This window comes from Littorina saxatilis, linkage group LG2 (assembly GCF_037325665.1).
Source record: "Littorina saxatilis isolate snail1 linkage group LG2, US_GU_Lsax_2.0, whole genome shotgun sequence".
Classification (NCBI taxonomy): Eukaryota; Metazoa; Mollusca; class Gastropoda; order Littorinimorpha; family Littorinidae; genus Littorina; species Littorina saxatilis.
Window position 1 is genome coordinate 68,036,444 of NC_090246.1, and position 22,396 is coordinate 68,058,839.

The 22,396-nt window shown below is 43.6% G+C and overlaps 1 protein-coding gene and 1 long non-coding RNA gene across 2 annotated transcripts; one reads left to right on the plus strand and one right to left on the minus strand.

The window, feature by feature from the left end:
* The first annotated feature begins 16,061 nt into the window (after positions 1-16,061).
* On the plus strand, positions 16,062-18,741 carry LOC138959583 (uncharacterized). Its single transcript, XM_070331124.1, has one exon. The coding sequence runs from the start codon at positions 16,422-16,424 to the stop codon at positions 16,749-16,751; it is 330 nt and encodes a 109-aa protein (XP_070187225.1). The 5' UTR covers positions 16,062-16,421; the 3' UTR covers positions 16,752-18,741.
* Positions 18,742-18,944: 203 nt separating this feature from the next.
* LOC138959584 (uncharacterized) lies at positions 18,945-20,037 on the minus strand. Its single transcript, XR_011453749.1, has 2 exons — positions 19,575-20,037; positions 18,945-19,397 (listed from the first exon to the last, which is right to left on the minus strand). It is a non-coding gene; the product is annotated as an uncharacterized lncRNA (long non-coding RNA).
* Between the last annotated feature and the right edge of the window lie 2,359 nt (positions 20,038-22,396).

Below are 22,396 nucleotides of genomic sequence, written 5' to 3' on the forward strand. Positions count from 1 at the left end.
CTTTTGTCCCTGAGTTACTATTCCACTGCTGAAGCAGGATGCCCACTATGAAATTCCCCGTTTTAAAGGCGGAGTACTTACCGTGTAAACAATTTGACTCACCATCTCAGATATGGCCAATCATTCGTGTGTGTGTGTGTGTGTGTGTGTGTGTGTGTGTGTGTGTGTGTGTGTGTGTGTGTGTGTGTGTGCATATGTGTGTGTGTGCATATGTGTGTGTGTGTGCATATGTGTGTGTGTGTGCATATATGTGTGTGTGTGTATATACGTGTGTGAGTGTGTGTGTGCTTATGTGTGTGTGTGTGTGTGTGTATGTGTGTTCGTGTGTATGCCGGTGTGTGTGTGTGTGTGTTCGTGTGTATGCCGGTGTGTGTGTGTGTGTGTGTGTGTGTATGCCGGTGTGTGTGTGTGTGTGTGTGTGTTCGTGTGTATGCCGGTGTGTGTGTGTGTGTGTGTGTTCGTGTGTATGCCGGTGTGTGTGTGTGTGTGTTCGTGTGTATGCCGGCCGTGTGTGTGTGTGTGTGTGTTCGTGTGTATGCCGGTGTGTGTGTTTCCATGGGATATGACCTACCCTCTCCTTTTACACGTACCAAAGCTCAACACCTTGGATGTTTCATTGAAGAGTGAGAATTTTGTGTTCAATTTCTCAGTTAACGGACACTAAAAGTGTCAATCTTTGAAATCAATTCACCAAACAATGCCAACTCTTCACTGACAGGAAGCAGTCAAGCTGTTGGTTGTTGATATGTGTCCGGGTGGAAGGATGAGCTCATTCAATGTAAAAGCCTGGCTAGCTCTGACATTGTGAGCAGAACTGAAAACACTGGAAGGACTGCGCCTTTTAAGTGTGAATAAGCCTTTGATCCAAAGTTTGTGTGTGTGTGTGTGTGTGTGTGTGTGCTTGGCCCCATACTCTTCGTTCTATATGCCTCCCCTGTGTCCGATGTTATCAGTCGCCATGCGTTGTCGCATGAGAGTTTCGCTGATGATACACAGCTTCATCAGTCTGCCCCTCTTGCTGAAGTTGACGATCTGGTATCTCGGACACAGGATTGCATTGCGGACCTCAGTGATTGGATGTCTTTAAACAAACTCCAGTTAAATAGTGACACAACCGAAGTTATGCTGGCCTGTCCCAAGAAATTTCTCAATCACCCTTCTCTTCCTGCCTCTCTCACTGTCAACGAACTACCTATCTCTTTCTCTCCGTCTGTCCGCAGCCTTGGCGTCACTCTCGATCCAACTCTCTCTTTCCAAAAACACATCTCTAACATCTGCAAGTCCGCCTATCTAGAGCTGCGCAAGATTAGTTCAGTCCGTCACTACCTCACCACTGACGCAACCAAAACGTTAGTGTGTTCTTTAGTCCTCTCAAAGATAGATTATTGCAATTCTCTTCTGGCCGGTCTCCCTAAGTACCTTTTAGATAGACTTCAAAGGATCCAAAATAACGCTGCCCGCCTGGTCTTCAAATCTTCCAAGTATGAACACGCCACACCCCTTCTTCACTCTCTACACTGGCCCCAGAATACTTGTCAGAACTCCTCAATCTCTACACCCAGCTTCGCTCCGCCGCCGACACTCGACTCTTCCGACTCCCCACAGTGCAAACAAAGACATGTGGCGAGAGGTCCTTCGCCTATCAAGCCCCTGTGACCTGGAATAGATTACCTCTGCCTCTCAGACACACAGATTCTCTCACTACATTCAAGACAAATCTCAAAACACACCTCTTTCAGCGCAAGTGATTTTCCCCTCCAGCATCTCCCCACCCACCCCATTCCGCCCCACCTCACCCCCTATCTAGTGCCTAAAATAACGTGTATATATTTTTTCTGCGCTTTGTGTCAGCACTGTTTGTGTGTGTGTAAATAGTACTGTTGACACGTTTTTATATAGAAGCCTACTGTGGTTCTTGTGCTTAGGCTGTGTATTGGACTGTCACTGTATGCCTGCATTATTAGTTGTCTGTAATTATTATATGCGCTGATTGTTCTCTTTGCCTGCGCGCGTATAGTATGTTGGTTATGTTTGGTCATAGTATGTTTGTTTATGTTTGGTCGTTATCTTTGCCTGTGCGTGTATTGTATGTTTGGTCGTTTTCTTTGCCTGCGCATGTATAGTTTGTTGGTTATGTTTGGTCGGTTTCTTTGCCTGTGCGTGTATAGTATGCTTGGTCGATGTATGTATTGTAAAGCGCTAAGAGTAGACATTTTTCTAGAATAGCGCTATAGAAGTTTGCATTATTATTATTATTAAACATGCAGCTGTTGCCGTCACACATCTGTAGCCGGAACACTGACTGGCTGTGAACATCCCCCCCCCCCCCCCCCCCCTAGTTTAAAGGCACAGTTTTTACCATGTAAACAATTCGACTTACCATATCAGATCTTGCCGGGGTTGAAGTTTGCATGGGATAAGGCCATTCCTCCACTTGGTCACATACCAACAATCTACAGCATTGCGGGTGCTTTGTGGGTGCTTTGTGGGTGCTTTGTGGGTGCTTTGCGGGTGCTTTGCGGGTGCTTTGTGGGTGCTTTGTGGGTGCGTTGTGGGTGCTTTGCGGGTGCTTTGTGGGTGCTTTGCGGGTGCTTTGTGGGTGCTTTGTAGGTGCTTTGCGGGTGCTTTGTGGGTGCTTTGTGGGTGCTTTGTGGGTGCTTTGCGGGTGCTTTGCGGGTGCTTTGCGGGTGCTTTGCGGGTGCTTTGTGGGTGCATGCTTTGTGGGTGTTTTGCGGGTGCTTTGTGGGTGCTTTGCGTGTGCTTTGTGGGTGCTTTGTGGGTGCTTTGCGGGTGCTTTGTGGGTGCTTTGTGGGTGCTTTGTGGGTGCTTTGTGGGTGCTTTGCGGGTGCTTTCTGGGCAGAGTCAGTTTTAACTAATTGATTTCTTAACGGACACTATAGTGACAATCTATAAAGTCATTTCATGAAAACAATTTCTCACTCTGGCTAGGAAGCAGTAAGGGTGATGATGTTTTTTGGTAACTGTCTGAGTAGAGGGATAATCTTATCCCAGGTAAAAGCTTGAAAAGGTATGTGATAGTGGCAATAACTGTTTTCGCAAGAAGGACTGCCCGGTATTGAGCGGATAAGGTGTAACAGCAGTTTGATGCGTCTTGTTGTCATGTTGATCGAATTGCATGATGGCAATTGATTGCATTGCTGTGTAGTTCGCAACCAGCGGCATTGCCTGCCTTTCGGTGTGTTGTCTAAGCAAGTAACATATAGCTGAAATACTATGCGACAGGTGACAAAACTGACTTTGCATAATTAATATAAATTAATTGCATTGTGTTTATTGGTTGCATTGCTGTTTGGTTTGCAACCAGTATTGACTGCTATTCAGTATGTATAGAAGCCAGTAACATAGCTGAAATGCCATGCGACAGCTCACTAAACTGACTTAAATTCACATTTAATGTACTTATAATAGCTTGATGTTTATTGATGGCATTGCCGCACAGTTCGCAACCAGCATTAGCTGCTTTTTATGGGGATAAGCAAGTAACGCAGCTGGAATACGATGCAGTACTTTAACTCAACTGACCCTGTGCAATAGTAAGTGTTTACCGGCGTTCGTTATTTGTTGCATGGTGGTCGCACGGTTGATTTCATTGGCGTACAGCTCATTACAAAGATGAGCTATTTCTTGTTTAATTATGTGTTTGTTTATTGTATGTTTGTTGTTGTTGTTGCTATTGTCGTCGTTAGTGGTGGTGGTGGTGTGTCCGATAACAAGCAATAAAGCTGAAATACGGTAGGATAACTGTAGCAACTCGGACTTTCAGTTAATAAACTCAGTTCTAATTCCTACCAGCTCATCTTGCGCCTGAGCGCCACAGTATTAGCCGTTTCCTAGGTTGCCAGTCAAATCCGGGATTTGTCGTCAGTTGGTGCCGGAGAGTAGGCCATAGGGAGTTGAAGTGATCGAAGTCGGTGCAGGCTACAGATAACACGACCAACGCGAAGCGGCGAAGGGGTAAGGTGGGCAGGGAAGGCTTACCCGGCAGGGATGGTGTGCGCTAGACTCGAAATTGCTCAACTGGGTGCGAACCGAGCCCTCGGTCATATTGGTTGAATTTGAGATTTGTTTGAGAGTTTAATCTATCCCACCCACCCAGGATTAGCTGAAATTGAAACTTGTTTGAGATTTCTTCTTCTTCTTCTTCTTCTTCTTCTTCTTCTTCTTCTTCTTCTTCTTCTTCTTCTTCTTCTTCTTCTTCTTCTGCGGCGTCCATGGGCTGCAACTCCCACGTAGTCTCGTGTCAAAGTTTGACGGCCATGCTGAGCGGGTTTTTACGGTGAATGACCATTTTTTTCTCCGTCATTTAGGCAGTTATACTCCGCTTTTGGGGGTTGCTTGCTGGGTATTTAATTTTCGCAGTGATTCTACAACCCACCGAACTCTGACTTGGATTACAGGATCTTTGCCGTGCATACTCGGTCTTGCCGTGTCTGCGTGAACACATCGGCGAAGGGGGATAAGGCACTAGCAGGTCTGCACATAAGTTGACCCGGCAGATCGAACAAATCCGGCTCCACCCTTAGCCCAGCACTTAGGCGCAGCAGGGGTTCGAACCCCGAATCTTCCGGGGCACGGAAGGCCGAGGTCTTAACCACTAGACCTATGCGCCCAAAATGTCTTAAACCGTGGCGGCCAATGCCGCGCCGGAACCAGCGCTTGGTTCACACGAGTGGGGCCGCACGTTCTTGTGCAACCGACACCATACCACTAATTTCTAGTCGTTTCAAAGCGGCAAGATAAGATAGGTGTCAACTATCCTGCCCTATCTTTGAAAGCCCGTCCCATGGGGACGGTCAGACTACATTGTCATTGTGGCGAAATTATCCGGATGCCGACACGTCCGGTCTTGACTGCATTGCGGTAAGGGCGGCTGTTGCCGGACATGCTGTCCTATGCAAGAAATGAACGAGTCAGCTGGGGATGTAGAAATAGAGACGGGCCTAGTCAGTCAGTCTGAGAACATGAAGAACAAAGTGCACAGCACTAAGTGCAAGACATCAAGTGAGCATCAGCAGGAGAAACAAGAATATTTTCATTTAGTGTAAAGAGAATAATACGTGGTGCGTGTGTGTGTGTGTGTGTGTGTGTGTGTGTGTGTGTGTGTGTGTGTGTGTGTGTGTGTATGTGTGTGAGTGAGTGTGTGTGTGTCAGTGTGAATCTCTAATGAATCTGTGTGTGTGTGTGGGGTGTGTATGTGTGTGTGTGTGTGTGTGCCGTGTGTGTGTGTGCCGTGTGTGTTTGTGTGTGTGTATGTGTGTGTGTGAGTGTGTGTGTGTGTCAGTGTGAATCTCTATGAATCTCTGTGTGTGGGGTGTGTATGTGTGTGTGTGAGTGTGTGTGTGAGTGTGTGTGTATGTGTGTGTGAGTGTGTGTGTGTCAGTGTGAATATCTATGAATCTGTGTGTGTGGGGTGTGTATGTGTGTGTGTGTGAGTGTATGTGTATGTGTGTGTGTGTGTGTGAGTGTGAGTGTATGTTTGTGTGTGTGTCAGTGTCAATCTCTATGAATCTGTGTGTGTGTGTGTGTGTGTGTGTGTGTGTGTGTGTGTGTGTGTATGTGCGTGTTTGTGTGTTTTAAACTGAATCCGTCAACGTTCATTTCATCCCTCTCTTTGTTTGACTGTCTCAATAACGGCACTACGGTTTCTCCAAATTTATGACATGGTCAAGCTAATTAATTTAATAATGACACGCTATTAGGGCAAACAAACAAAATGTTTAAAAAAAATAAAAAAATAATACACACACACGCAAACAGCATGCAAAACGTTTCTCTTTTTTTCGGCGCAGCAATGATAAATCGCGCCAATCGAAGACTACCGTTTGAGATAATAATTATTATACCACAGACAGAAACGACTGACATCAATAGATAAAGAGTTGAGCAAGAAGAACAGTAAACATTTTGAAAAAAAGCATACCCAAGAGTTCTTGGTGATCTAAACCTTTCCTATCTCTTGCATAGGTATCGGTGCATTGCGACAGGCTACTGACGTACACGTGTTCCAATTTCAGACAATATTTGCTGTGAGACTGAGATAAGACGAAGACTCAGACACACGTACTGTGCATTTGAAAGGCTGACACATTAAGTAGTTTGGTATTTTTTCATGTTAAATTGAGGGCACATGCCACGCGGGGGCGCCATTTTTGTGATCTCGACGATTAAGCCCGTCCGTGTATGACATTTAACTTACAAACATTTTGTCCACAAAGCAGAAAGTTTAGCGGTATTCGAACGTCGCAGTTTGGGGGATGGGAGTTATTGTGGTAAAGATCGTGTACGCCTTTTTTCTGTATGTTCGCCACTGACACTATGCAGGGACATTATGCATTACGTGTGCGTGTGTGTGTGTGTGTGTGTGTGCGTGTGTGTGCCGCGGCTTGACTGAATTCAGTTCTCCAGCACAGTGGTCTCCTTTCTCCGTGCAGCACAAACAAGCACATTGGCAACCCTAAAGTTCAACTTACTCACTCAGTGATGGACTTAAGCAGTTTGAAACATAGAGACCAATATATTCTTACTTCCCCTTCCGTAATACCATATCTAACATGCACATCCACATTGTTTTCGTGAACAATAATAGTGTTCTGTGTGTGTCAGTGTTAGTGTATGCGTGTTTGTGGGGGGGGGGGTGGGGGGGTGGGGTTGAGTGTGTGTTGGTGTGTGAGTGTGTGTTGGTGTGTGGGTGTGTGTTGATGTGGGTGTGGATGTCTAATAACTTAAAAGACTAGTGCACACGGCTAAGAAACTCTTAAGCGCTACTATACTATTGTGCAGCTAATGAGACATGAGAACTCTAAGATTGTATTTAAACACATGATTCTACATAATGCACTGAAAACATTTTCATACAAACAAATAATTCCGTGTTATAATCTTCCATCATTGCTGATGAATCGTAATGCATCTTGAAATGTCATTGATTGCTGGACATGTTAATGAAGCAAATTGTACTATAGTTAACTTAACCTCTATTCATTCTTGTTATTGAGTTACCCCTTAGTGGGCGAGGGCCGGAGGAAATAAATCATGTTTGCCTTGCTTATTCTGTCACCCTCGAATAATAAAGTTCAACTCAATTCAATTCAATTCTCTCTCTATTCCCTTCCCCTCACCCCGCAAGAGTTTACAATACTTAAGTTATTACTAAGCAGGAACATTAAAAGTCGTGCTGAGAATAGCTAGAGTACAAAAACAACACTGCCCGGTCATTATGGGGGCGAGGACGCCCCCATTCTATACGGATAGTTTCGAGGTTGACCATGGGCAGCGCCATTTTGTTGTGAAATACGTCATCAGTTTGTGTACACAGGAAGTTGTGACATCCGTCACCCTATGGGAGGGGTGACGTCAAAATTGTTCATCTGTAGAAAGTTGTGAAATCCGTCACCCTATGGGAGGGGTGACGTCAAAATTGGTCATCACAGAGTTTGTGTAACACAGGAAGTTGTGAAATACGTCACCCTATGGGAGGGGTGACGTCAAAATTGTTCAACAAAAACATGATATGTCGCATTGTGCAGGGTCAACTGCAACAAACTCAAACCGAGCCATTCATACCTAGCTGTATTTGAGTGACTTATATACCCGACATTTTTATTTCTTATTTTTAGCACAGGTGTAGGAAAAATCATGAACCAAAATGTTATTTATTTTCTAATTTAACATTTTTTTTACAAATATGACCATGGTCTTTTAAACATACAGTGACATTAAACATTGTTATGTTAAAAAAAAGAAAAAAGAAAAAAAGCTTTTGTGCACAAATCAGAAAATACATTGTACATTTTACCTACAGGCCAAACCGTGAGTGTCTGTGGCAAAGCCCGACCCAGGAAATTGCACTGATTTTATATTTAGATTAGAGGGAAATTGTCAAGAACAGGCGCTTGCATTTGGATGTGTCCAATGATAGTAGGTTTGGTTGTGATCAATCACAATAATATAGGAATAAAAATGTATGACAGTTTAGTATGATGACATGTAATTCACATATGCTGAAATATGATATTATACATCATGTAATATTATTATGGCTGTTGCCATGACCATGAAACCCAACAAAGGTTTAATGTAATGTAATTCAAAATACCAAAACCGAGCACCTATTAATCTCGTCTTTGCGCGTGAAGATTGAGGCCGTCTGCCAGTAGCGGTTAGGTCATACAGTGGAACCCCTCTCTAGCGACCTTTAAAATGTTGACAAAAATCGGTCCTTGTGGAGGGGGGTCCTTACAGAGGGAGGGGGGCGGAGTCAGGGGGCCACAAAGACAGTCAATATTTAAAAAAAAAAGAAAACAGAGAAGTTTGAGTTGCTGACGACCGTTCTCTCTGAAAGCAAACTGCTTCGATTTCATGTTTGTCCTTGGTGTCCACCAGTTCTGGTGCATGTACTACCCTGGCCAAGTTTCCTCTCAAGACATCAAAGAGACCGCCCCAGTATACTCTACAGCCTCTGGGCGAACCACCTCTCATAGCTAAAACTGGGTCAATGACCCCTGGGAAGAAGGTCAGTGTCTATAAAATTTTACTCCTAGGCTTGCGGCCAGGGGGGGGGGGAGTATACCGGTACCATTTGAGAATCAGACCAAATGAGAATTGAACCATTTGAGAACATCCTTTTTTTTCAATCACTACATCGAAGGCCTGCGGCCCGGGGTTCACATGGGTTGGTTTGTTTGTTTGTTTCAAACCCACACCCATATACACACATTTCCCATTTAAACCATTTGTCGGCCCCCTGTCGATATTTATCGACTAAGTTCCTTGTATATATCTGTGCATAGTTACAGCACGGACTGACACCCACAAAATAATGTCCCTCCCTGTTAATTGACAACACATGCAGAACGACTGTCACTGATTTTCCTTATCAGCCTTTCGCAATCGGCGGGGGCACACTGGCAAACAATTTGCAGTAACATTGTGAAATACTTGACGCTGTACATTGTCTTAGCTGCCCGATTCGTTCGGTCCAACTTCCGCGGGATGTTAAACTTTTCGCAACCTCAATGATAGCCAACAATGGAGTTTTTGTTGTGGTGGTTTTCGCGACTGACAGCGTATGTCTATTAATTACCGCTGGTCATCTTGACCACGACGCGTGTGGGATGACAAAGCATGGCGATGTCATTTATCATTCTCCTAGACTGCACGTCCACAGAGACGTCTGCAAGCTTCATAAAGGACAGAACAGCAATATGTTTTGTTTTTTGAACCTCTGTATCTGTGTCAGAGGAATTTTGATTCAGTGTAAAAGAACAGCTACAAATTTTTACCCTGGTCAGGGTTTTTTGCTTGAAAGTGAATGTGCAGCAGCAAGTTTGTTGCGAGTGGAATTTTGAACCCCAGTCAGGAGAGTTTGTTGATGTGTGGATACACATGTGTATATATCAGTTCAATAAATGTTGGAACTGTTACTACCAGTGTTGAGTCTTAGAATGTGCGCAATGTGGATGGATGTTGTGCGCATAATTATGTGTAAATAATTATGTGTTAAGTGATGTCTCGACATAAAGACATTTAAGCCTCAATCTTAAATGTTGTTATGTCGGGCGAACGATGTACTCCTGTATTCTGTTGGTTTATTCCTATTCAGCGTGTTTCTGTGCCAGCATTGTGTCTGGAATTGGTGTGACCTATTTGGGTTATTCTCCTACAGCTTAGTCTGGAAACCAACAGCCCGGATGTTTACACCAGCACAGAACTTGTTGGCACAATTTTCCAGCTTTAGTTTGTCGGGTTAAAACTGGGCGGACTGTCCACATACATAGCGTTCTCGACGATTGTATCTTGCAACCTGAATTTTTACGGACTTTTGCTGACGTTTGTTTGTTTGTTTGTTTGTTTGCTTAACGCCCAGCCGACCACGAAGGGCCATATCAAGGCGGTGCTGCTTTGACATATAACGTGCGCCACACACAAGACAGAAGTCGCAGCACAGGCTTCATGTCTCACCCAGTCACATTATTCTGACACCGGACCAACCAGTCCTAGCACTAACCCCATAATGCCAGACGCCAGGCGGAGCAGCCACTAGATTGCCAATTTTAAAGTCTTAGGGACGTTGAGGTTGTATCAAAATCAATTGGAAATCCGCGTCCATGTGAACAGCACAAAAAGGGGACTTTAAAAAGAAATCCAGCAAAATAGCTGTTTGATTTTAATACAGTTTGCAGATACGCGACTTTTCTTTTTAAGCCAGAAACTGCAGATCCTATTTCTTTCTAGCGACCAAACACAGTTTCTGATGACAAACATATTCCTTTGACTGTCACCGAATATACTGACTTGTACGCGGTCACAATTTGACAAAAATGTAGACCGATTCAACGGTGACAGCATCTTGAACACACGGCCAGTACAACTGGCCTTGACACGGAACGATTCAAGGGGGGCAATGTCAGTCATCTGAAAGAGGGAAATCCAACCGCAATCCGCCTTGTTCGATTTTATGGGCTTGGACGATAGAGAAAAATAAGAAAAGCAAAAGCTGGAGTCCAGTCTGGACGAAACTGCTATCAAGAACGCAGAATTGATTTTTTCTGAGGTTTTTTTTAGCCGTAAGCGCCATGTTTATCGGAGCAGGAAACTCTTCCAGAGTGAGGCCCCTTTGTTGGTTTCACTGCGGCCGCATTGTGAACAGCAGTTACTGAGAAATTCGAAATGAGAAATGGCGCTTACGGCTAAAAAAAAAACTCACAAAAAATCAATTCTGCGTTCTTGATAGCAGTTTCGTCCAGACTGGACTCCAGCTTTTGCTTTTCTTATTTTTCTCTATCGTCCAAGCCCATAAAATCGAACAAGGCGGATTGCGTTTGGATTTCCCTCTTTCAGATGACTGACATTGCCCCCCTTGAATCGTTCCGTGTCAAGGCCAGTTGAGGCCAGTTGTACTGGCCGTGTGTTCAAGATGCGGTGACAGGATCACGTACAACGTGGCGTTTATCGAGTTTCGGGAAAGACCGGGGATGCTGCTGTCAGGTCTGCACGCGCCAGAAAATTAATGCAATTCTCAATGAATATCATTGTAAAAACGTACCATTTGAACACGATTCACAAATTCTTGCCAATAAAAGACAAAACAGAATGTAAAGAAATAGCTTTGCTTATGACCGGAACAAATCCATTTCATAAACCGGCAATTAAAGATAGAGTTTTCATGAAAAAACAAGAATAACAAGAAGAACGACGACGGGGACGACGAAAACATCAACTCTGTGATCTGAAACTGAAAGAAACAAAACCTCGCCGAATCTCCTTGAAAACTCCATCATTTTTGAGTATGAAATGTCCGCGTAGAACTGCGAGAATCGCACACCATATAGATACATTAACATGCGATGTGGGGTCCCTCCAGTGAGAGGACACCTCCCAATAATTAAAGGCCGTATTTGTTGTTGTCCCCTTATATATTACCTTGACCAAATTATATCTATCAGTCACTGAAACGAAACCTGCATGGATAATTCTGGCTGGTCCCTAGTGCGTCCTTTCATTGCAGGTACTTCATTGGTAAGCCAACAATCTGAAAAAAAGAAGGTCTTCCACAAAAAAAGGGAGTCTTAAAATGAAGGTCAATTCACAGAAAGTATGAACACACACACACACACACACACACACACACACACACACACACACACACACACACACAAAACTGAAAAAGCATGGTCTCAGAACGGGCGAGTGGCCTCAAATCGGGGTCTTAAAAAGGGGGTCCCGCTGTACCACTGGTATTATGAGTTATTTCTAATATGCGGACTCTTAAAGGCTGACATAGTCCTATTTAATAATTTTAATTACTTCCAGGGCTTTTCCCATCGTTGCGGGGATGTATAAATTAAGCTTCCTGCAAAGTTTTAGGTTTGAAGTCCTTACCAATTACGAGAAATAATTAATTCTTTATAAAGTTTATTGCTATGCTTAGCAACAGTTCTCCAGGCCTTGGGCTATTTTTAGACCGTCAACACAGACAGTACAGCTTCGTCAATCCCCGCGTGAAGGAAATCGCTCACCTTCCACGTGCAAAACGTAGTGATATTGACACGCCAGATTAGCGCGGTAGCGTATTGTGCTAAGCAGGAAAGCGCGCTTTTCTGTATTCTTGTTTACTTCGCAATTTCCGGAAAACATCCACTTTCACTTTGAGACTGTTTTGTTTACATTCGACACTATCAACACCACTTTGCGATACTGAAATATTTTTTTCTGTGTTCGAAAGCTATACAGCCAATCGTTATATATCCCCTTAGGTACACTGAGTTTTATAACATTATTGGCACATGTAAACAATAGGAATTAATGAACGCTACGAAAAGGGCAGCCTTTAACAAATGATAAGGCCAAAAAAACAAAATAGGTGTGGTTGAGGTAACATAGCCAAAAAATATAGGGTAGGAAGGTATTACATGTATAGGCAATCACTTTTTTTTTTAAACTTTTTTTTTAATGTGTACAAATTAAACCTACTTGACAGGGAAATAAGTGTGCGACTCGAGCGCTTTCGCTTTCATTGCTTTTTCTGCACTCGTTTACTTGTTGTTTTGGGTATTTTTTTGACAAATGTAATAAAAAGTTATAGGGTCGGCCCCAAAAAATAGGGTAGGTCGGGTTACCGTAACCACACTTTTTTTTATTTTTTTAGGCCTAACAGACATGTCGAGAAAAAAGATATCAAGTGTGACAGGGTGACCAGTCACCAATTATAGAGTAAAGTTTTGTTATTTTCCAGTCTAGTGTTTGTAGTTCATGTTGCCGATCGCTTTATGTTTTGTGTAATGCCATTATCTGTTATAAGTTAAATGTTGAGATGCACATGTCCAGTCACCGGTAGATCCTTTGAACTTTAAGCCGCTCTCCTAGAAAGAGACGGGAGTCGGGGAGCCTGCAGGTGTTGTTACCAGCTGGCAGGTGGTCAATTGCGTAACTGTTATGGCCGACCCGGGGTAGCCGCCGATAACACGTGCGTGGTAATATTTGATGCGCTCAGATCAAAGTCTCGTTAAGAGGGCGTGAATTCCTTTGTATTTGATATGGAGAAGCATGTCAGCTGCGGTTGGAAGGTCGAAATCCCTTACCTTACCCCCTCCTTCTTCTTGTCTTTAACCAATGGAATGGCTTATTATCTTAGAATGTTGTGTTGCTAATAGTTACTAGGATTTTGATTGGATGTTTGTGACTCTAGCTAAAGTTTGATTATGTATGTACATGCTAGGGTGTGGAAGAGAACAGGGAGAAATCTGAAAGAGGCGAGAGAGAGAGTGGACGTGTGTTGTTGTGAGATCCACTTTTTGATCGTTTTGTGCACAAGTGTTGTACACTGACTTCTGGTATCGTTAAAACAAAAGTCACGTTACTGCAACCCCTGACTTGGTGTCTCTATGTGAATGCTTCCTGCCTGAGCATCCCCTACTTCTTCTTCTCTACTTCACCCCATCACACAAGCATGAGCCTTTAAGGCGAATGCTGATATCGTTTGTGAGACATGTCTGTTATCATTTGCTAACAGTCACCATATTTGAAATAACGGTTTTATTACCGTTTAAATCGACCAAAAGAAACTTCGAAGCGACCCCGCGAATTAGACGGAACAGCCGCAATGGGAACTTGAGCGCTCCTACCTGATTATGCCTGTCAGTCAAAGAATTCTCGTGACCTGGGTCAGCCAATCAGAGTAACACACCTGACGTGATGAATATTCACAGGTCAAATGCGTTTGACACACAACAATCTCACAAGATAAACCATGTTGAACATGCGTTTCGGTTGCTTCGCTTTTTCTTGTTGAACAGAGAGCGACAGATTTAGAACCGACTCCAGACGGATGGGAAATGACGTAAAGATACATTAATTTTGACGTAAAGCGAGTGACGCAATTTCACTTGATTTTTCCGAACTTAGATCATTTAGATTTCAAGTGAGCGGGTCCGCATTGCACACGCAGAGGATAAAGCACCCACCGACAAAACTTGCTTTTCGGTATTTTTTTAATAAAGAGAGTATTATCTGACAGCATTTGAAGTGTCATTCTTTAGAATAAATCACGCTGATATTGTTGATTTAAATTGTTATTCTGTCTTGTTAACTTTTGGCTTGATAAACAAAAAGGGTCCCTGCCTGAACGTTATAACATTTAGAGGGTCACCTAGAATCCGTCCTGATTGGTCAAAAAGCCATATGGGGCACTGAATTGGTAATAAATCTATATAATATGCGTTCGAGTCAGTAATGCGACAGGGCCAGATGTTGTGTTGTTCCAAGGTCTGTCATCAGCTATCAGCCGGATTTTATCAGACCTTGCGGCAAGAAGTGGGCGGCTGGCCGGACACAGCTGGGGCAGGCGTTGTCAGCCAGCTATACCAACATCCTTCATCTATGTCCAGGAACTCGGTCTACCATGTTATGACTAGACTCTACTATACTACGTAGTAAGTCTTCTCGCACCCTGTCTCGCGAAATACATTCAGTGTTGGAGGTGTATTATTTTTTAGTTGTTATCACATTGTGTACCAATTCAGAACTATACTGAAAGGCATAAATTCTGCAAATAGTGCATTGAACGATTTTGCTCTCAAACGAAAATCAGATTGAACCTGTAATTTGTAGTTGACATCTTGAGTGTCGGAGCAAATGTTTCACGCTGTCAGCGTGCGCTTTGCAGTATTGCTGATCCAGCCACAGCTCACTGTGCTAATAAAGACAATGGGCTGAACGGGAGACAATAACGTAAAAAAGATAGTGTATGGCCCTATAAAATGCAACAGGCTGTTTGGCTGTATCAGATATCGCAATCATGCCACGACTTGATGAAGGAGAGAGACAGCAAGCGATTGGGATGCTTAGAGCTGGCCAAAGCATTGAACGTGATGAACACTGAACGTTTTCCGAAATCATTGCGCTTGGACTCAGTCACTTTTTTTGAAAAATTGTCATTTCATGATGTTCTATTCAAAATCAATAAAGCGAAGGTTTATAAACACTAAAATGGCCAATAAATAAAATATTCAAACATTGAAAACATTCACCACTGAGTTGATTTTTTGTGATTTTTTAAAGTTCAGTTTGCGGAATTTATGCCTCTCGGTATAATAGCCCTCTTTGCCGCTGAGGTGTGTGTAGATGATGTGTGTGTGTGTGTGAGTGTGTGTGTGTGTGTGTGTGTGTTCGTATGTGTAAATTTGTCAGAAAAGTCATCATGCAGTGTGTGCGTAGTTGACTGAGTGAATCTGTGCCAATGTCGGTTAGTCACCCGTGTTACCGCCTGGGGGTGTCGTCAAATGCAAGTTCAGCGGCCTGTGTGTGCCGCACGTGCGTCTGTGTCGTGTTTGTCTGTGAGCGAGGCTTTGCCGGCCGGCTTGTGTCCACGCCGGCTTTGCTCAGAGCATCCCAGGGTGAATGCGCTCCATTTACTGGAACTTATTGTGAGGTGTGCAAGTTCATTTAGTCGGGTGCCTGTGACTCACATCACTGCGTTAATTCAGTGACTAACTAGAGAAGTGACACTGAGAGGACGTAGTGACGCTGATATTAGTAATACAAGAAAACAAATAAACTGGCTTAATTTGACGGTGACTACCAGTAAGTTCACAAATATACACTGTTGAAATCCCCACCCCTACTGCGTAAGCCACGGGGAATATTGCGACAGAGTCTCGTTGGGGAACAACTCTCATTCAAGAAGAACGGGCAAATGTTTGCTGAACCAGCCTGACTAACATAATATTATATGCAGACTACAACTCAGCACAAGGTTATATAAGCAACACTCAAACGCAAGTAATGTTTTAAAGAAAAATCGCTTCACCCCCTATCACTGCTCACAGAATTGTTGCAAGCAACATGCACTTCGGAAATGAAAAAAATCCTCCACAAAAGTTGTGCCCACAGACTTGAAAACCTGCTGAATCAAGTCTCAGGAGAGTTGTGTGTGTTGGAAGGGGGGAGGATGGGGTAAATGCAGATTTTCGGACAGATTCAGTCTGCGCATGCGTCTGACCGCACCCCCTCCTCCACTTTGCCGACGGCCGCGCCGCTGAGTGTACTGTGTGGTTTGGTTTTAGAGCCGCGAGAGAAGCGAGCTAGTTGAACGAGGGAGTGTGCGCGCACAGCTCCGCTTCACACACATACTGTTATCCAGACAGCCAACCGCTTGCTTGACTGAGACGCTACAATTTTTCACGGATTCTCCCTCAAAACCAACGCCTTCTTTGCCGGCGTTCTTCCCCAGTGCAAAAGCTAGTGTGTGTGTGTGTCTCTCTCTCTACTCACGTCAGGTGTGTTAGTCCAGTCCAGTCTCGCTCCAACTTCGTGTGTTTTCACGGACTCGCATCCTCGCATCAATTGTTATTTGTCTTTGCTTGTGAAGGCTCCATCCTCTCACTCTCTCCAACCCATTCAAAATGTCGAGCGACTGGCAACATGGAATCTTCGGCTGCTTCGACAACTTGGGGCTGTGCATCATTTCCTACTTCGTGCCGTGCTACCAGTTCGGCAAGAACGCCGAGGCGGTAGGGGAAAACTGCCTGACGTGTGGCTTCGCCTACCTCTGCCCCATCGTCAACATCATCGCCGCCATCAAGATCCGGCAGAAAATCCGCGACCAGAAGGGCATCGCCGGGTCCACCGTCAACGATCTGCTGATGATCTGCTGTTGCACGTTGTGTGCGCTGGTGCAAGAGGCGCAGGAGGTGCAGGGGGCGCCTGGTCAAGTGTCCATGGCCAGGGAGTAGTGGTCACAGAGGTGTGTGCATGGTTTGCAGCCAGAGCGGTGCAAGGGCGGTGCTCCTTGGTGAGGTAAAGTGGGGGTGGTGGAGGATGGCGCCGACCCACCTTCGCGCCATCAGGGAACCCAACTGCTGCTACTGTTGCTGCTGCTGCTGTTGCTGTCTTCTTTGGGGATGCTGAAGGGGGGTGCTGTTTCTACCACTACAGTCTGACTTTGTGTTCGTCTCTGCCCTTTTATCCTGCGTGTTCTGCGAGCACCTGTGGACATGAGAGGTGCGTCGTGTTGGTTTGTGTGCAAGGTGCGTGGCTGAACTTCTTCACCCCTCCGTCTTTTTTACTTTTTTTGTTATATTGTTCAACCGCCCTCTCTTGTAAGCCGGCGTTTTTGTCTGCAACATCTTGACGACCCTGCAGTTTTTTCTACTTTTCTTCACAGACGTTTTGACAGCCAGCAGCGGGTCTTTTTCTTCTTCTATTTTGCGACATCTGGACTGGCCGGCACCTTTTTTTCTCGACTACCACGACTTTCCTTCTTCTCCTCAATGAGTGTGTGCTGGGTGCTGGGTTCTACGGGATTCCGTGCGCTTCTGTGACTGTGTGACAAAGAGTGTTTGTGTTCACACATGGGACACAAGTGTGAGTGAAAGTGAAATAGAGGGGGGCGGGGAGTCGTGAGGAGAGAGGTGTCGTGGTGAAGTCCTCTTCTTCTCCTGTCTTCGAACCACCTCCCACCTTTGCGCCCCCCCCCCACCTCTCGTCGTCACCTCCCCCTCCTTCTTCGTCTACAACAAGCTCGACTTCGGCTCACCGTCGGCATCTCCTAGGTAACGCTCATTATTTTGTATATTCCATTTATGAGTGACTGAACTGAAGGTTTTTCCCTTCAAAATGGACAATGCATTTTGCTCGTGGCATTCTGTTACGTACCACGATGCATTTTCCAACGCTCTTCGACTTCATAACTTCATTTTTATGTTGTTCGTGACGACTAATTAAGTGCGTGTTGCTTCTTTATAACGTTTTTCTCTGTTTTGTGAACTGTACCACGATTAATTCTATATATATTTGCTTCCGAAATCAGATTGTCTGCCTTGATTTTATAGTCCATGTTTTGAGAGAACCACATGTGAATGATCCGAATCAGGCCTTCAAGTTCAATACACTCGAGACTTTCCATCATGTGTTTTGAAAGAATCAACTGCGAAAACTCCAAATCAACCTTGCAATGCACTCAGGACTTACCATCATTTGTTTGAGAGAATCGACTCCAAATACCAGCCCTCAAAAGTTCCAACACGCTCGGGACTAACCATCATTTGCATACAATCGATACACATATGTATACAGGTCATCCGCATACTTGCTCGTTTCTGTTTGTGATGCAAATTACGCAGTATTGAATCAATACCTAGTGTATAATAAGAACCACCTGTGACCTTATGCTGGCAACACATAGTGTCAGTGGGAGTTCGTGTGTTCTGTGAAGTAAAAAGTTACACTAAAGCTAAGAATAGTGTGAGAACATCGTTCCGGTTACCACCATCGTTCCATCAGAAGTATTAGAAGTATGAGTGTTTATTCAACTCAGCTGCACAGCTGTTGCCTTTCACAGAAATCCAGAAAGCGACTGCAACAACCAACTGCCACAACCAACAACGTCCATGCTTATGCTGCTCCCATCATGTGTGAAATACCTGTGTGTGTGTGTGTGTGTGTGTGTGTGTGTGTGTGTGTGTGTGTGTGTGTGTGTGTGTGTGTGTGCAAACATAATTTTGTTTTGATTTGTTTAGACTTGTATTGATGAATTGTGCGAAGCGCAGCGTATATTATTATACATTTGTTATCTATCATTTTTGATTTGTTAAGGATTGTAAGACGATGGCGGACTCGGTTAGAATTTGTGAATGATTTATAACGATTTTTACTGAGGTTAATTTATCTTTTTGTGAAATGGTGTGTTCAGCATTGCATGTTGCTCATTACGTTTTGCTGATTAGTTACGATTAAAAAATATAAAAAAATAAGTGGGACAACAGTTAGTTTGGAAGGATAAAGGGGAGGTAAACCTGAAGCTACTAAACGCAAGAACGCGATGCGTCTACTCCGTGAAACTGTTGGTGGTTTGCATTGAAAATAACATGACAGAACAATGAAAAAGACAAACACGGTGTGGAAACTGAGAGAGAAAACACTCTTCCACTGCAATGTTAGGCAGAAAGTGTGGATAGTGTGTGATTGAGTGTGCAGGGCGAGAGAGAGAGAGAGAGAGAGAGAGAGAGAGAGAGAGAGAGAGAGAGAGAGAGAGAGAGAGAGAGATCATGGGAAAAGTTGTCCTTTGTGGGTCGAGAGTGCTGATTTTCACGTGTTAATATTGGACATGAAAGACCATTCGTCCAGCCGAGTGTGGTTGTTTGTGTGATCAGGAGAGGCGTTAAAACCCCATTTGTTGTCAACAACTGTATTGGACAGTGCCCACTGTCTACTTTGTGTATAACTGGACGCAATTCAAGACCTTCCGGGTAACGAGAAAACATCAAACGATAGCTTTTATCTGCCTGGAAAATTGGACACAGAACATAAAGTTCTACCTGCTGTCAAAAACTCAGACGTCAAAGAGCGTGCCGCACACTCTTCCCCCAAAGGCTATAGACCTTTTCGGTATCTGAGCAGCTCTCGCGAGACACGCTCTTTGTTATGCTTTGAACATCGCGAGAACTTCGAACCTTCGCTTGTGCAGCTCGCACGAGATCGCTGTACCGCATGCTTTGCTATGCTCTGAAGCTTGCGAGAGATTACGAGAGCTTGGAATACCGATAGGGTCTATTAACCTATCCTTCGTAGTAATGGCTATAAATTCAACATCTCAGGCTTGGTCACAAAGACCAGTGGTGTTTGCGATGCGAACCTTGACTGTGTTAGTGTCTAGGTAAAGGGCTGTGGACAGCAACGGATACCACCATCATGCATCAAGCTAGGAGTGACATACCTCCATCACGCTCTGTTGAACATCAAACTATTCAGTCAGTCGTGACGGAGAAGAACCCGAGTGTTTTCCGTGCTATAACGTACGTTTCAAATGGGTCAGATATTTGTTTGTGACTGTGGTGACATTCTAATTTACGGCTGATCACTCGAGGATTCAAAAACACCAACTCGTCTGATTTTAGTGCAGTGTGCACTGTTTTATGTAATACATTGTCTGTTTATATTTTTCAGTTGACGTCTACGGTACCGCCCCAGCCTAAAAATAATAGCTAAGAAAACTGGCCTTAGAAGAGAGTTGGAGTCGTAAGTTGGAGAACATTAATTTTTGCAGGCTTTATAGGCAGAAAAGCTGAGAAATTAAGGTCTTAGAACAGAGAAATTCTAAAAGATGGTGTTCGACTGTACCGCTTCCGTTTTGTTTCTTTCTGACTGTTGGTGGCTTGTGGCAGATAAATGTAACAAGGATCTTAATCTAGTGGCTATGTTAACCTAGTTCCTTGACTCTCACGAAGTTAGGGGCTGTCGCGAAGTGTGTGGGTTGTTGAAACTGGAAAAACGTGTCGGGGACTGTACAATTCGTTGGACTTGAAATCGTTCACTTGTAAGTTGTATGCACAGTGAAATGCCATCCTTAGGTTAGTTAGCTAAATTCCAAAAGATCAACTTGATGTTATTTACATGCTGAATTTTGTTATATAAGGCCTTCATACGGGTTGCTTTTTTTGGGTTAATTTTGTGCTGATCCTGTTTCGTGTCTTTGAAAAAAGTCCTATTTTGTTTAACTTTATGCCTCAGATACATATGTTTACCTCTTCTGGTATATACACACACAAAAAGATGACCTCTTTAATCTTATTGCTGATGTTTTGCAAATCATTGTAGGTCGAGGAGAAATAGAGATTCAAAGAATCAACAAAAACTGGGTAAATGTTTTAGGATATCTACTGTTTATCTACTATTTACCACTGATCGTTGACGTTGTATGCTTATCAAGGTCTGACAAGAGGACTGCTGATTTTTTTTCTTCTAAATTATATTTTATCTATGTCTACCAATGTACTACCAGATAATCTTATCTTTCATATGAATGTATTCCTTTTTGGTAACATTTAGAGCTCAAACCATTCGCTTGCGGACCTTTTGTTTGTCTCTGATTATGAAGACTGCTTAGCTGTTCAACTTGAACTTTTTACTTATCTGTCCTTGTTCATAACTCGCAGCTTGCTCACATGTCTGTTTCACAAAGTGCTTTTGTTCTTTCGTGATGATGTCAATATTGAGGGAAAAAAGAAGCTACCGTTTTTTTTATACTGAAACTTTGTTGTTGGGTACCTTCTGTTTTGTGTGTGTTGTGGCTGTCTGTTATGGTACATTTACCAGAATGTACTCACAAGCAGGAACACGTGCACTCTGACACACAGACACACAGACGTGCGCTTTTTGTTGCGACTTGTTTTGTGTTGTACGAATTTAGTTTGTCATATTGTTTGTTTGTGTGTGTGTGTTGAGTCTGTCAGTTTTGTGTTTGCTTCTTGAAGCACACACACACACACACAAACGCAGAACACCACACATCTTTGGAATCACAAACGCCTTCCACAGAACTTCTACTGACAAACAAGTCGAACAGTGAACAGCCGTAGCTCTCAAAAGAGCGATGTAGAAACGTCTACTGCACATCCAAAACACAAAGAAAATCAGCGGCAATAAGAAAAAGAACAACACGCAAAACAGCAACTTAGCATCACCCCTCTCCCCCCAAGAAAAATGAACGATAAAAAAAATTGAAAACATGAATACTAAGTAAATAAACGAATAGATAAAAGACGGATAACTCAAGATCAAACGTTAGTTTTTACCTTTACCCTTTTAAACTGATATGGTTTTTACCTTTACAAGGCGACGATGTGAATTTGTGATGTAGATATGTGGCTGGTTATGTGTGAGTATGTAAATAATTGTGTGTGTGTGTGTGTGTGAGTTGTGTGTGTGTGCATGACAGTGTAATGTACGTATGTATGCATGCATGGTGATGTGTGTCTGCATATGTGTCTGGTTGGTTTTTATTTTATTTTTACCGTGCCGTGCCAAGATGAAATCCTTTTGCAAAATTGGTGAATAAATATCTTGTATCTTGTATCTTGTAAGAGTTACGTTCCTTGAATAAGCTTATAGTACACTCCTCTTCAGAGTTCAGATCCTGAGAACACTTGTCCCTTCTAAGAGAGCCTCATTAATCAGAGCTTTCGTAAGTGTTATTCAATTTCCAGACAGAAACCGCCATAGACGGGTCACGTCAGATAACCACAGGACATGCGTGTATCATTATCCCCACCTGGTATTCTCAATCAGCAACACGCCACCTGCCGGTCACGGACGCGACAATGAATTAGGACGTTGAAAGAATGAGTCATACTGCTTGGTTGATTGAAGTTGCATTTATCATATGTACGCAATGTGCTTGTTGGTGTGTTCATCTTGCGAGACAAGAAGGGGAAAGAACCAGTGCGGATTGGGGTGACATTAAGGACAGATCATCTACGGGAATAAAGGCGCTATTCATTGTAACCGAATGGAAGTTTCAATCAGAAATTCAGATATAAAGTCCTGATTCTCAAATAATCTAGCCAGGCTTTGATAATGACATAATTATATGTAATATAAA